Raw genomic sequence first — 14505 nt, 5'->3', positions numbered from 1 at the left:
GTCCATAATCCATAATAACTCTTCATTCAGTGAAAAAGTGTTCTGGTCTGAATCAGGAGAGAAATCTGCAGATCAAGCAGCGTTTACAAGACAAAACAGATCTAAACAGATATGTGGCTGGATTCTGATGAGAGACAACAGGAGATGCACTTTTTCACTGGAGGAAGAGTTATTATGGATTATGGACTCTATGGTATTTGAGTTAAAAACATCTTAATGCTGGATTAGTTTCATCTTTAGTCTTCTCCAGATGTTAACTGATGGACTGGAGTGGTGTGGATTATTGTGATGTTTTTATCAGCTGTTTGGACTCTCATTCTGACGGCACCCATTCACTGCAGAGCATCCATTGCTGAGACACTGATGCAGAGACACATTTATACAAACCTGATCAAGAAACAAACTCATCCTAATCTTGGATGGACTGAGAGCACATTTACAGCTCTTTTCCATGTTTCCATGTTATGAAACAAATTTGAATCAGCTGTAAAGCAGCTCTATAAGACAGTATTGTCATTATGCAGCTCAGTTCAGTTATAGTGTTTTAAACCTGCTTCTCCTCGGCGTCTGGTGGTGTTTAGCGTGTGAGCAGGAGAGCATCAGCGTGGTGAAGCTGCTGCTGGCGTTTGGCGCGGCGGTGAATCAGCGCTGTTATCGCGGCTGGACCGCGCTGCATGAGGCGGCGAGACGAGGCAATGCTGGGCTCTGTGAGACGCTCCTGCAGGCCAGAGCCGCTGTAGACGCCCGCAACGCCGACGACATCACACCCGCCATAGAAGCGGCTAGACACGGACGCACCGAAGCGCTGGCGCACCTGATCCGGAGCGGTACTCAACGCCGTGTTTACTATATATTCTGATTCTCTCTAACATGCAGTCATTTGGGATCATCTGTTAACATCAGAAGAAGTGGCAGTTCACTTTGCTGTCCTGTGACTGTTTTTAAAAAACAAATGAAAACTGTGTTTATAACACAGCTCTCACTACAAAAAAAACTATTCTCCAACAATAGCTAGTTTAAGACATGTCAAATGTCTGTTTTTACTCTATAGAGTGGTGATTTTTTTACACATTTTGAAAGCTGTGAGGAAACACTTACTACTCCATGCCAAAAACAGTCATCGGTGTGATTTCTTCAGTCAGTGTGATTATCCAGATCTGTTTGATCCATGAATATTTTACAACCCGAATTCCGGAAATAATAATAATAAAATGAAAACCAAAAGACTTTCAAATCACATGAGCCAATATTGTATTCACAATAGAACAGAGATAACATAACAAATGTTTAAACTGAGAAATGTTACACTTTTATCCTCTAAATGAGCTCATTTCAAATTTGATGCCTGCTACAGGTCTCAAAAAATTGGCACGGGGGCAACAAAGGGCTGAAAAAGCAAGACATTTTGAAAAGATTCAGCTGAGAGAACATCTAGCAACTAATTAAGTTAATTGCCATCAGGTCTGTAACATGATTAGCTATAAAAGGGATGTCTTAGAGAGGCAGAGTCTCTCAGAAGTAAAGATGGGCAGAGGCTCTCCAATTTGTGAAAGAGGGCGTAAAAAGATTGTGGAATGATTTAAAAACAACATTCCTCAACGTCAAATTGCAAAGGCTTTGCAAATCTCATCATCTACAGTGCATAACATCACCAAAAGATTCAGAGAAACGCTTTGTGCGTAAGGGACAAAGCGGAAGACCTTTGTTGGATGCCCGTGGTCTTCGGGCTCTCAGACGACACTGCATCACTCATCTGCATGATTCTGTCATTGACATTACTAAATGGGCCCAGGAATACTTCCAGAAACCACTGTTGGTAAACACAATCCGCCGTGCCATCTGCAGATGCCAGCTAAAGCTCTATCATGCAAAAAGGAAGCCATATGTGAACATGGTCCAGAAGCGTCGTCGGGTCCTGTGGGCCAAGGCTCATTTAAAATGGCCTGTTTCAAAGCTGAAAAGTGGAAAAGTGTTCTATGATCAGACGAGTCTAAATTTGACATTCTTGTTGGAAATCACAGACGCCGTGTCCTCTGGACTAAAGAGGAGGGAGACCTTCCAGCATGTTATCAGCGTTCAGTTCAAAAGCCAGCATCTCTGATGGTATGGGGGTGCATAAGTGCATACGGTATGGGCAGCTTGCATATTTTGGAAGGCACTATGAATGCTGAAAGGTATATAAAGGTTTTAGAGCAACATATGCTCTCCTCCAGATGATGTGTATTTCAGCAGGACAATGCAAATCCACATACTGCAGCTATACAACAGCATGGCTTCATAGTAGAAGAGTCTGGGTGCTGAATTGGCCTGCCTGCAGTCCAGATCTTTCACCTATAGAGAACATTTGGTGCATCATTAAATGAAAAATACATTAAAGACGTCCACGAACTTCAGCAGCTGGAAACCTATATCAGGTAAGAATGGGACCAAATTCCGACACCAAACTCCAGAAACTCATAACCTCGTTGCCCAGACGTCTTCAAACTGTTTTGAAAAGTAGAGGAGATTCTACATCATGGTAAACATGCCCCCGTTCCAACTATTTTGAGACCTGTAGCAGGCATTAAATTTGAAACAAGCTCATTTTGTGCATAAAATTGTAATATTTATCAGTTTAAACATTTATGTTCTCTATGTTCTATTGTGAATAAAATATAGGCTCATGTGATTTGAAAGTCTTTTAGTTTTCATTTTATTCAAATTTAAAAAACGTCCCAACATTTCCGGAATTCGGGTTGTAAATTGAGTTTTAAAATTAATATTTTACTGTGACATGAATAAATAAATGAATATAACAAAAAATAATTAGATGAGGACAGAAAGCCGTTACAACAGTAGATATAAAACACAAAACAAGAAATCATTTGTGTTTATAAGTCATTTATTTCAAGATATTGAGGATGGCTTTGAAAAGCAGAATAGTAGAAACACTAGAATGGTTGTGTTTGTCCCGTCAGGTGCTGGTGTGAACGCTCAGACGTGTGACGGGAACACCGCTTTAACTGAAGCCTGCAGACATGGTCACACAGAAACCGTGAAGCTTTTGCTCAAACATCACGCCGACGCCAACAAAGCCACCAACACCGGCCTTCTGCCACTGCACATCGCCAGCCAGCACGGACACGACGAGTAAGAGTTCAGTCTGATCTAGAGAACTAATGATCTGTGCTGTGTGCGGTACAGCAGCTGCGCCTGACGGCTCTGACACACGACAGCTGGACACAGACACCACTGACCACGTGATTACTGCAGTCCACAGCTGTGCTTCAAACCTACAGCTCACACAAACATGAGAACTTGATGAAGATGTGTTCACCCTCAGTTCCTCCGAGATGAGGATGAGTTTGATTCTTCATCAGGTTTGGAGAAATGTGTGACTGCATCTCAGCAATGGATGCTCTGCAGTGAATGGGTGCCGTCAGAATTTATCGTCATCTGGAGAAGACAAAAGCTGAAACAAATCCAGCATTAAGATGTTTTTAATTTAAATACAAGTCTATAATCCATAATAACTCTTCCTCCAGTGAAAAAGTGTTCTGGTCTGAATCAGGAGAGAAATCTGCACAGATCAAGCAGCGTTTACAAGACAAAACAGCTCTAAACTAATATGTTGCATGTTAAAATATCTTAATGCTGGATTTGTTTCAGCTTTTCTCCAGATGTTAACTGATGGACTGGAGTGGTGTGGATTATTGTGATGTTTTTATCAGCTGTTTGGACTCTCATTCTGACGGCACCCATTCACTGCAGAGCATCCATTGCTGAGACACTGATGCAGAGACACATTTCTACAAACCTGATGAAGAAACAAACTCATCCTAATCTACATTTAAATTTTTTGTGAACACTTGTTTTAAGACATTTAATAGTGATTGATGATGGATTTGTAGGATAAGCTCTGAAATGGTGTGTTTCTCAGGATAGTTTCCTCACTGCTCCCGGTCAGCAGCCGGGTGAGGGTCCGGCAGAGCGGTATCTCTCCTCTTCATCTGGCGGCGGAGCACGACCGGCGGGCTGTTCTGAGTCTGCTGATTGAGTCGGGATTCGATGTCAACAGCAAACTCTCTCTGGAGCGCTCCGCTGGGTTCCAGGACCAGCGTGTTTCGGCTCTGTACTGCGCCGTCGCTGCCAGGAACACGAGGGCCGCCGCCGCTCTGCTGAGGGCTGGAGCCGACCCCAACACTGACCCCTGCAGTCCGCTGCTGCTAGCGGCGAGTCATGGCTGTCTGGAGACCGTGGCCCTGCTGCTGGAGCACGGAGCCCATGTGAATGCGGGCTCTGCCACGGGCCTCCCAGCGTTGCTGCTGCACACTCATCAGCTGGACCTCCTGCAGTATCTGCTGGACTGCGGCTGCGACGCTCGGGCCTGCTTTACCTGTGACACACACCTCAGAGCTCACACCAGCGCCACTGACGCAGAGTTAAAGGTACTGATTCTGTTCCATGTTTCAGGAGGTAGGGGTTTGCATGGGGTTTCAGAGGGGGGCGGGTGATTTGAGTTCAGGGCTCTCACAGCCTGGGGGAAAAAGCTGTTGAGCAGTCTGGCGGAGCGGGCTCTGATGCTCCGGTACCGTCTTCCTGATGGTAGGAGCTGGAAGAGACTGTGGGAGCGATGGGTGGAGTCCTTCACGATGCTGTTGGTGAGGGGCACCGATGATCTTTGCAGCTGTGTTCACTGTCCGCTGGAGGGTCTTGCGGTCAGCAGCACTGCAGTTCCCGTACCAGACAGTGATGCAGCTGGTCAGCACACTCTCAATGGTGCCTCTGTAGAATGTGGTGAGGATGGGTGGAGGCAGACTTGCTCTTTTCAGCTGGCGGAGAAAGTGTAGGCGCTGTTGTGCCTTTTTGGAGAGTGACATGGTGTTGGTGGTCCAGGTGAGATCCTCTGTGATGTGCACCCCCAGGAATTTAGTGCTGCTGACTCTCTCTACAGTCGAGCTGTCTATGGTCAGTGGGGGGGTGGTCAACAGAGTTTCTTCTGAAGTCCATCATAACCTCATTTGTCTTCTCCACATTGAGGGACAGACTGTTGGTGCCACACCATTCAGCCAGCTGTGCCACTTTCTCTCTGTAGTGTGTTTCATCGTTGTTGCTGATGAGACCTACCACTGTTGTGTCATCAGCAAACTTGATGATGTGGTTGGAGCTGAACTTGGCAGTGCAGTCGTGGGTCAGCAGTGTGAAGAGCAGCGGGCTGAGCACACAGCCTTGTGGGGCACCTGTGCTCAGTGTGGTAGTGCTCGAGGTGTTGTGGCCGACATGGACTGACTGAGGTCTTCTGGTTAGAAAGTCCAGGATCCAGTTACAAAGGGAATTGTTAAGGCCCAGCAGGTTTAGTTTATTTATGAGCTGTTGTGGGATTATTGTGTTGAATGCCGAGCTGAAGTCAATGAACAGCATTCTAATATAGGAGTCTTTATTTTCTAGGTGGGTAAGAGCCAGGTGGAGGGTGGAGGAAATTGCATCGTCCGTAGAACGGTTTGGACGGTATGCAAACTGGAGCGGGTCGAGTGTGTTAGGGAGGCTGGTTTTGATGTTGTGCATGACTAACCTCTCAAAGCACTTCTTCATAATTGGAGTCAGTGCTATGGGACGGTAGTCACTGGTGTAACAATGCTGTGGTATTATCAAAACACTGTTCATCGCTGGTGGAGTTTATGTTTGTGAAGTGTCGACCGTTCTATCTGCTGCGGGAGTTCACGGTCATTGTTATTGTTGCGGTCTACATACCCCCGTGTGCAAATGCTAAGGACGCGTTTCGTGAACTGTATAGCGCCATCAGTGAACAACAAACAAATAACCCCGACGGCTTTTTCATCATAGCCGGTGACTTCAACCACGCAAACTTAAAGACAGTTTTGCCAAAGTTCTACCAACATGTGAACTTTGCAACAAGGGGAAACAACACACTGGACTTTGTTTACACAACAGTTAAGAATGCTTACAAGGCTGAACCCCGCCCCCACCTCAGGTACTCAGACCACATCACTGTTATGCTAATCACAGCATATAGACAGACCACTTCTCAAACTCGCCAAACCAGTTCAAAAGCAGATCACAGTATGGCCAGACAATGCCACCTCAGCACTGCAGGACTGCTTCCAGGACACAGACTGGAACATGTTTAAAGAGGCAGCCACCTACAACAACCACACAGACCTGAATGAGTACACTGAAACTGTGACTGCTTACATCCAAAAGTGCACTGATGATGTGACAGTCACCAAGACCATCACCACACGTGCAAACCAGAAGCCATGGATGACAGCAGAGGTTCGTGGGCTGCTAAAGACCAGAGATGAAGCATTCAGATCAGGAGATAAAGCAGCCCTCAAAACAGCAAGAGCCAATCTGTCCTGTGGCATCAAAAATGCAAAACGGTCATACGCTCAAAAAAAATCAACAATCACTTCACAGACAGCAGAGACACACGGAGCCTGTGGTAAGCCATTCAGACCATCACTGACTACAAGCCCCCGCCACAGGCCTGTGATGAGGACACATCCCTCCCCGATGCACTCAACCACTTTTATTCACGGTTTGAAATGCAGAATGACACACCTGCACAAAAACTGCCCACACCTCCCAATGACCGGGTGCTCTGTCTGTCTCCAGCCGACGTAAGGAAGACCCTATCTAGGATTAACCCACGCAAGGCTGCGGGTCCTGACAACATACCTGGCCGTGTTCTGAGAGACTGTGCTGCACATCTGACAGATGTCCTAACAGATATCTTCAACACCTCGCTGAGCCAGGCAGTCGTCCCCACATGTCTCAAATCCACAACAATCATACCGGTACCAAAGAAATCACCTGTGTCCTGTCTCAATGACTGCCGTCCCATAGCAACATGGTAATTAAAAGGGCCAGCTGTAGTCAGTGATGTGCTGTTTGTAAGTAAAATGGCATTAGAATGTTCCTCCTAAGCACTTTTCCCCTCTGTCACCCTCACACGGATGACACCTGCTGCTCCAGAAATCACTCTGTTAACCTCATTTCTGAACATCTCTTCTCAAGGTTTTTTTTTTTTTTTTGCATTATCTTTGGTTAGTAAATTATATTTTTTATTCACAGATCAACATTGGCTAACATAGTTCTACTGTAAATTGAGTAAATATCAATGTTGCAACACTGTAGCACAGTGGAATTGAAGTGTATGTGTGTGTGTTTTTGGCAGATTATGATGGAAATGAAGACTGAACGCATCAATTTCTAAAAGAAATGTGCATTTCAGCTGAAAAGAAAATAATAATTTAATAGAAAAACTACTTCTTTGGCTGTTTTTTATTGTGGTCCACTGATGCCATATGGCAACAGTTTCCTAAATACCCCACAAAAATCTTTTTTTTTTAAAACTCTGTTTTGATTTGTAAGTTGTTTCATGTAATAAAAACTTTCATATTTCATGGTTAGAACATAATGCATACCACAGAGGGTTAATAGGCCTCCTCTGTAGCCCTGTAGTGTGTTTTAGCTTCTGACTGTGCCGATCTGTTCACGCTCAGTTTTGTGCCTGGATCTCGTCGTCCTGCTGGAGACACACGGCCGGCCGGCTCATTGATTTGCTGCTGGACTATGTAGGAAACGTTCAGCTCTGCAGCAGGGTCAGAGATCTCCTTCTGGACCAACCGGAGTGGACCAGCATTAAGGAGAAAACATGTGAGTGCATGAGTTACGAACCACAACACATTCAGCAGCAGACAGCAGAAACACACAGATGCTGGGATTGCTATGACCTTTGAACTGTTCAGCTACAGCTATTTTAATGAACAGTGACACATGTACACTACCAGTCAAAAGATGTTAAACAGTAAGATTTTTGATGTTTTTTAAAGAATTCTCTTCTGCTCACCAAGCCTGCATTTATTTGATCCAAAATACATCAAAAGCAGTAATATTGTGAAATATTATTACAATGTAAATCAGCTGTTTTCTGTGTGAATATGTGTTAAACTGTAATGTATTTCTGTGATCTGCAGCTGTATTTTCATCATCATTACTCCAGTCTTCAGTGTCACATGATCTTCAGAAATCATAATAATATACTGATTTACTGATCAACAAACATTTATTATACATATTCAGATGTAGAGTAAATCTTTCAGGATTCTTTGATGAATAGAAAGATCCAAAGATCATCATTTATCTGAAATAAAAAGCTTTTGTAACATTATACACTACACCATTCAAAAGCTTAGAGTCAGTATAATTTTTTTTATTATTTGGGAAATATATTATAGAAATAGAAACTTTTATTTAACAAGGATGCTTTAAATTGATCAAAAGTGATGATAAAGACATTTATAATGTTACAAAATCTTTTTATTTCAGATAAATGCTGTTCTTCTGATCTTTCTATTCATCAAAGAAACCTGAAAGATGTACTCTACTGTTTTCAACATTGATAATAATCAGAAATGTTTGTTGAGTAAATCAGTATATTATAATGATTTCTGAAGATCATGTGACACTGAAGACTGCAGTAATGATGCTGAAAATACAGCTGCGCATCACAGAAATACATTACACTTTAACACATATTCACACAGAAAACAGCTGTTTTACATTAGAATAATATTCACAATATTACTGCTTTTGATGTATTTTGGATCAAATAAATGCAGGCTTGGTGAGCAGAAGAGAATTCTTTAAAACATAAAAACATTACTGTTTAAAAACTTTTGACTGGTAGTGTATAATCTAAATTTTGTTGGTCTTTCATGCTTTGTTTTGTACACAGAAGACAATTTCAGAGTTTTAACTTTGGATGTCAAATGAGGATTCTTTTTTTTTTATTTAGGAATTTATTAATTTACTTTTCATAGTATCTGTTTGTCTTTTATTAGCTTGTCAGTCCTCCAGAGAGTGTGCATATTAAGCGTGATTGAGCACAAGCTTGTGATGGTCAGCTCCAGAGGGAACAGTGTTGTGTGTGAGTGGTGTAGTTGTGCGTCTGCAGACTGAGCAGGATCGTGTGGTTTATGTTTTCACAGCGTCTCCACGAGCTCTGACGCATCTCTGCCGGCTGAAGATCCGAGAGACGCTGGGGCCGCAGAGACTGAGATGCGTGGAGTCGCTGCCGCTGCCCGGCCCCATGCTGCGCTGCCTGAGCTCCAGGGGCCTTTAGCACAACACATTCTGCTGGATACTCGCTCACACACTCCTGTCTGCTGTGCACTGTGTTTTGTGTGTTTATATAATTTTTAATTTATCTTGATGTTTTTTAAAGTATTAAACCCCCAGTGTTAAACAAACACTCCCAGTGTTTCTATCATTCTCACTCAAAGCATTATAGTGGGCAGTCTGAGGTGAGACCCTTGAGCAAGGCACCGAACCCCCCACTGCTCCGGGTGTGTGTTCACTACTGAGTGTACACTTGGATGGGTTACATGCAGAGCACAGATTCAGAGTATGGGTCACCATACTTGCCCCCCCCCCCCCCCCCTTCCCCTATAAAAGTAATACTGAAGCAGTGAAAAGTTAACGAGAAAATTAGTTGAGTGATGATTAAGCATTAATGAAGAACAGCTGCGGTTAAAAAACGGAATAATCACTGAAAGAGAAACAAAAATGATTTAAACACTGGGTTTATGATTTATGTTTGTGCTTGACACAGAGTTGTATGTAGATTGAGCATCTGAAAACACTGATGTACTGTAGTGTTCACAGAATAAACGTGCTCTCCTCAGTCTTTCATGAGCTGCTCTGAGTGTCTGAGCTCTAGAAGAGCTGTCATTGCTTTAACAGACAGTGTAAAACAGTCTATTATTACCAGATTTAATCAGCTAATTTAGCACTAGATCTGGATTACGATCAGGTTTTCAGTATGACAACATCGCTAACTCATCAGCTAAATAATAAACAATCTGCATCACTGTGAAATTGTGCTGTTTCCGGGATGTTTGAGCTGGAAGAGAGCAACGATGTGATTCTGTCCTGAGAAGAGATGCTTGTGCAAACTACTGACACAAAAACAAAACACTGTCTCCTCCGGACAAATGATCTTTAATATCTTCAGTTCCACTAAAGTCCATAAAAATCACTACACGTGTGTTTCATTGTTGCTCCATCGGTACTTCAAGTGCTTAGAGTCGAGTGGTCATTAAACCTGCTCAGATTCGGGTCAGTAACGGGTTAAAACCAGTGTTGGGGAGTAACTAGTTACATGTAACGAATTACATCATTTAATTACTAAATAAATGTAGCTGTAACCTGTTAAAGTTACTGAGAAAATGTTAATGATTGCAAAGGGGGTTGCATCTGAATATTTTCACACACACACAGATTTAATTGACTTCTTTCGTAAATTGCAGTGACTGCTCTAATATATGAGACCGCAGTGTTCCAGGAGTTTAGGACAGAACTGGAAACATGCTTATCAGGACAAGACCACAGGAACCAGATGAGTCCTTTGCACAATCTGATTCTGCTTTAGTCTAGATTTAAACTGCTGATTTTGGCTGAGGAGAATGACACTATTTCCCCGTCTAAATACTGTAAAGCTGATATAAAGCCACCCAGCTCTATATCAAGCCGATGTAAAGCTGCTTTGACACAATTTGCATTGTTATAAGTGCTATACAAATAATAATGACTTGACTTGACTTGACATCCCATAACTGGTTTACTTGGGTTTACATGCTTTATTTTTCAGGATTAACTGTTCTTTTCCAAAGCATTGCTAGCATGTGTTTCCTGTCATAACTGCCAAGATTTGATTTCAAAAAGAGTACTATATCTATTAAACTATTCCTTGTTATGATTTTAAATCTGTTTTTAACCTCAAAGTAAAACGAGCTGCTAAAGTCTTATTCTGTGGTGGCTGTGCTTTAAAATTAAATGATTATAATCTTAATTGAAGTGATGAAGGATTCTGAAAGTCTGACAGGAATCAGTGTTGAGTTCTGTAAGGTATGTTTGAAAATTAAGTTTGGTTAGAAATTTAGAAAAGCAATCAAAAAGCAGGCTAATTAGTTAAACTACTTATTCCATTTTCGATAGGGTAACTTGTGATCTAACCTGTAACATTTCCGAGGTAAGCTTCGCTCCCAACACTGGTGACAGAACACTGTCTAGAGTGAGTCTACTGTTAGCGTCGCTCCGCGGGGAGCAGCTCTAGATGAAGCCGAGCGCGCTGAAGGCGGAGGCGGGCACCGCGGGTTTGGTCGGGATGGGTTTGATCACAACATGCGCGCTGTTGCGCTGCAGTCCGTCGATGAAGCTGCGCGCGATCTCAGCGTCGCGCTCTGTCGCGCTGTTCCTGAACGCGTGCGCGTGCGGGAGCAGAAAGCGGCACGGGAGCGAGCAGCACGAGCACGCGCACGCCGCGTTACCGGACAGCAGCGCGTTCGCGTTCAAGTCTTCATAAACCGTCTTGGCTCTCGCCGCCGGCGATCTGACGCGCACAGTCCCGCTCGCGTTGCTCTTGAGGAGGTGCTCCAGACGCTGGTCGCCGGCGGAGGACCGTGGCTCCTTCCAGAAGGACGCGGGGAGCTGCCGCTCGCGCATCGGGATCTGCCCCGCGTTCAGACGCGCGTCCCCCCCGCCGCGGAGTGGGGAGTTATCCGCGGAGAGTTCGGCGAGCGTCGCGTCGCTGCTTCTGCGCGGCCCCTTGGCGCAGCGGTGCGAGAAGCGCTTGAGCTGCTTCTGCAGGTATTTGCGGTGGTCCACGGAGCGTCTGCAGGGCGCGGATCGGTCCAGCGCCGCCTTGATGTCGCTCGACGCCAGATTGACGAAGTTCAGGAGCGTCTTCACCTCGCTGTCGGAGTTCGCCATCGCGCTCTCTCTCACCTCAGCAGCACATCTTCAGTCCGCTTCTGGAGGATGAACCCAGGAGCGCATCAGGAGCGCTGTCCAGCTCGCCGGCCTCGGAGGAGCGGAATGACTGTAGACTCGGTGTAGTTATGGTGCTCTCCTGAGCCAATCAGCGACCTCACTCTCCTCACAATGCGCCGCAGAGATCCCGGTGTCGGATTCTTTGCCGCCCCGGGCTGTTGTCATGGAAATCCCCGAGGATCAGCGAGCGGAGGCGATGTTTTCTCGGTCTCCACGGTGGCCCGATGCTCCGCGGGCTCTTCTCGAAGTGTTCTTGGGTTCGGAGCGAGGGTCTCTGGAGCTGTTTCCCGGATCTGAAGCTGCGCTGACCGGAGGAGGAGGGTATCTGCGCATAACCATGGAAAGGGGGCTTGAGCGCTCAAGAATCTTGTCTTTCTGTTTGCCCCCTCAATCGAGCCACACAAAAGCTGAATTACTCATTCAAACCTCGCGGGACAAAGGCGGAGGAGCCGGAGAGCACTCTCGCATTTGTAGTCAAACATTCTGAGACTTAAATCGAGTCGTCGTGAAAGAGAAAGAGTTAGACAAAGCCCATAGAATTGCCATCAGCAAACATTTTCCTGTGTCATATTAGTGGGTCTCCATGGCTCCTTCTGGCCGGGGGACAATGGCACAAGTTTGCACACTCGAATACTGTCACCCTGCCAACGGAGACAAGGGCCAGAAGCAGGACAATCCCGCAGAAAGCAGCGGCTCCGCGGGGAAGAGCGGCAGAAAAGGAGAAAGGGACTTGTGAAATGCTAATTGAGCTCCGTCCCTCATTGAGAAGAGAACAGAGAGCAGGGCTACCTATCCGTCCCGCCGAGACGCCTCCTCCTCCTCCTCTTCCTCCTCCTCCTCTTCTTCCTCCTCCTCCTCCTCTTCCTCAGGAGAGACTCGGAGCAGTGTTCAGAGCTCTGTATGATGGTCTGTCAGCATCAGTCCGGAAATCCTTCAACCAGACGCCTCAAAATCAAGAAGGGGGTTATTTTAATGAGCTTTCAGAAGAACCAGTGCTTCTTTTATAAAGTTATACACAGAATGATCCTAAATGCAAAACAGTTTCTTAAACTATTTCTGATCAAATCCATACTGTACACTCAGAAAATGTTCCCAAATGTGTTAAACACGTTATAAAGCGCAGTTCATCTTATTCAAGACCAAAGTCAAAAAGTGCATCAATTCCTCCTGCAGAACAGCCACAATATCCCTTTATTATTCAGAGAAAAACATTTATCATCATAATTAATACCAGTGATGAAATTATTACAAACGCAGTTGCCAGGTTGTGCTTGGTTGAAGGTCTTCCTCTACCGCTCCGGTTCTGTCCAGATCTGAGAAGCTCTGCTCTTCTGAAGCGCGTGTGAATGAAGGCATGGCCTAAAGAAGAAGAGCTGACAACAGCCTCATCAGATCACAACAAACTCAGCGCTGATATCCTCTGCTCCTGCAGGCTTACGTCAAGCTTTCCAGAGAACCCTAGTAAAAAATAATAGACTTAAAATACATTTATTTTCAAATCTAATAACATATTTACTGACAGACAACGCAAGACTTGCTGACATAAAAATTATAATTACACTTTATTTGGAGTACCACTTGTGCACAATGCACTTTTCTTAATATTAAGCTTAAAATGTGTTTTAATGTCAATATTGATGAGGATTGTATGATCTTGTCTTTACATGTAAGATATTTAAAGTGTACCTGAAGTATACTTGCAGTATTTCCACTTTAGCACAATCAAATATAGTTCAGTATGTGTTTAGTTGGACTTCAGCACAATTAAAGTGTATCAAGAGCTAAATTAGCTGTTCCAATTCAGCAGACTTTAAGTATACCAGTTTAGTACAGCAAAAGTACAAATTGCAGGACATTTGAAGTACATAAATAGAAAAATGTATTTGTAGTAGCTTGGGTTTCTTGTCACTCGCCTCTTGATTAGCTGGGGTTTAAAACACTCAGACGAGAACAAAACTTGACGTGAATAACGACTCGATCATTGTGAAAAGTATGTGAAAAGTACTCAAATTATACTCAGTGAAATTTTTTAATTTCAATTAAAAGTGCACGTATCTGGACAAAAACATGCTTGAGTAAAAGTAAAAAAGTACAACTTTAAATTGTACTCAAGTATTGAAAAAGTAGAAGTAACCTAGGGGGAAAAAAGGAAGGAGATTGTTTCATCACATTGAATCATCTCAATGCATGGACAAACTGCTTAAACTGCACGAGATGTTTTTATCAGACAGACATACAAAGGTTTGGTTAAAGGGAGAAAACAAGAAATGCAATGGCACAGGTCAGACCTATCCAGAAACATAAAATCCAGCCTTTACACCCTCATGCCGTCCCATACGCACAGGACTTTCTGTCTTCAGATGAACACAAACTAAGCATATAGTGCATGCGTACGGCACACACCAGCATAACGCCTCAATAACTGACAGTAATTGTTACTCAATGTATCACTATAACACCACTTATCTACTTCCTGATAATTACTAAACATGAATTACAATTCATTTTATATACAATGTTCTGGTAAACACTTTTTGGAGATTTGCAACATTTAATTTAAAAACAGCAATCAGTCCCAGCAAAACAGGAATTGTATAAATTCTCACTGATTTTGTTTGTATTCAATCTCATCTGTTCAGGCCATATAGACAGCTAATGGCTTTATCAAAA

General features: G+C 43.9%; 2 protein-coding genes across 2 annotated transcripts in view; one reads left to right on the top strand and one right to left on the bottom strand.

The window, feature by feature from the left end:
- The window catches only part of LOC306886715 (ankyrin repeat and SOCS box protein 2-like), an 11025-nt gene extending 1334 nt beyond the window's left edge, over positions 1-9691 (top strand). The window contains exons 4-8 of the mRNA XM_079444044.1: positions 582-827; positions 2958-3129; positions 3920-4427; positions 7506-7659; positions 8994-9691. Coding sequence (XP_079300170.1) covers positions 582-827; positions 2958-3129; positions 3920-4427; positions 7506-7659; positions 8994-9127 — 1214 coding nt within the window. The 3' untranslated portion in view covers positions 9128-9691. The remainder of the gene's footprint in view (positions 1-581; positions 828-2957; positions 3130-3919; positions 4428-7505; positions 7660-8993) is intronic.
- A 1424-nt stretch (positions 9692-11115) lies between these two features.
- On the bottom strand, positions 11116-11775 carry LOC306886343 (protein FAM181A-like; the record flags this gene model as incomplete). The annotated part of the gene is made up of 1 exon (XM_079443384.1): positions 11116-11775. One exon carries the CDS (start codon positions 11773-11775, stop codon positions 11116-11118), a length of 660 nt encoding a protein of 219 aa, XP_079299510.1.
- Positions 11776-14505: the final 2730 nt, after the last annotated feature.

Source organism: Barbus barbus (genome assembly GCF_936440315.1).
Source record: "Barbus barbus genome assembly, chromosome: 20".
Classification (NCBI taxonomy): Eukaryota; Metazoa; Chordata; class Actinopteri; order Cypriniformes; family Cyprinidae; genus Barbus; species Barbus barbus.
This window is presented reverse-complemented; position numbering and strand designations above follow the sequence as displayed.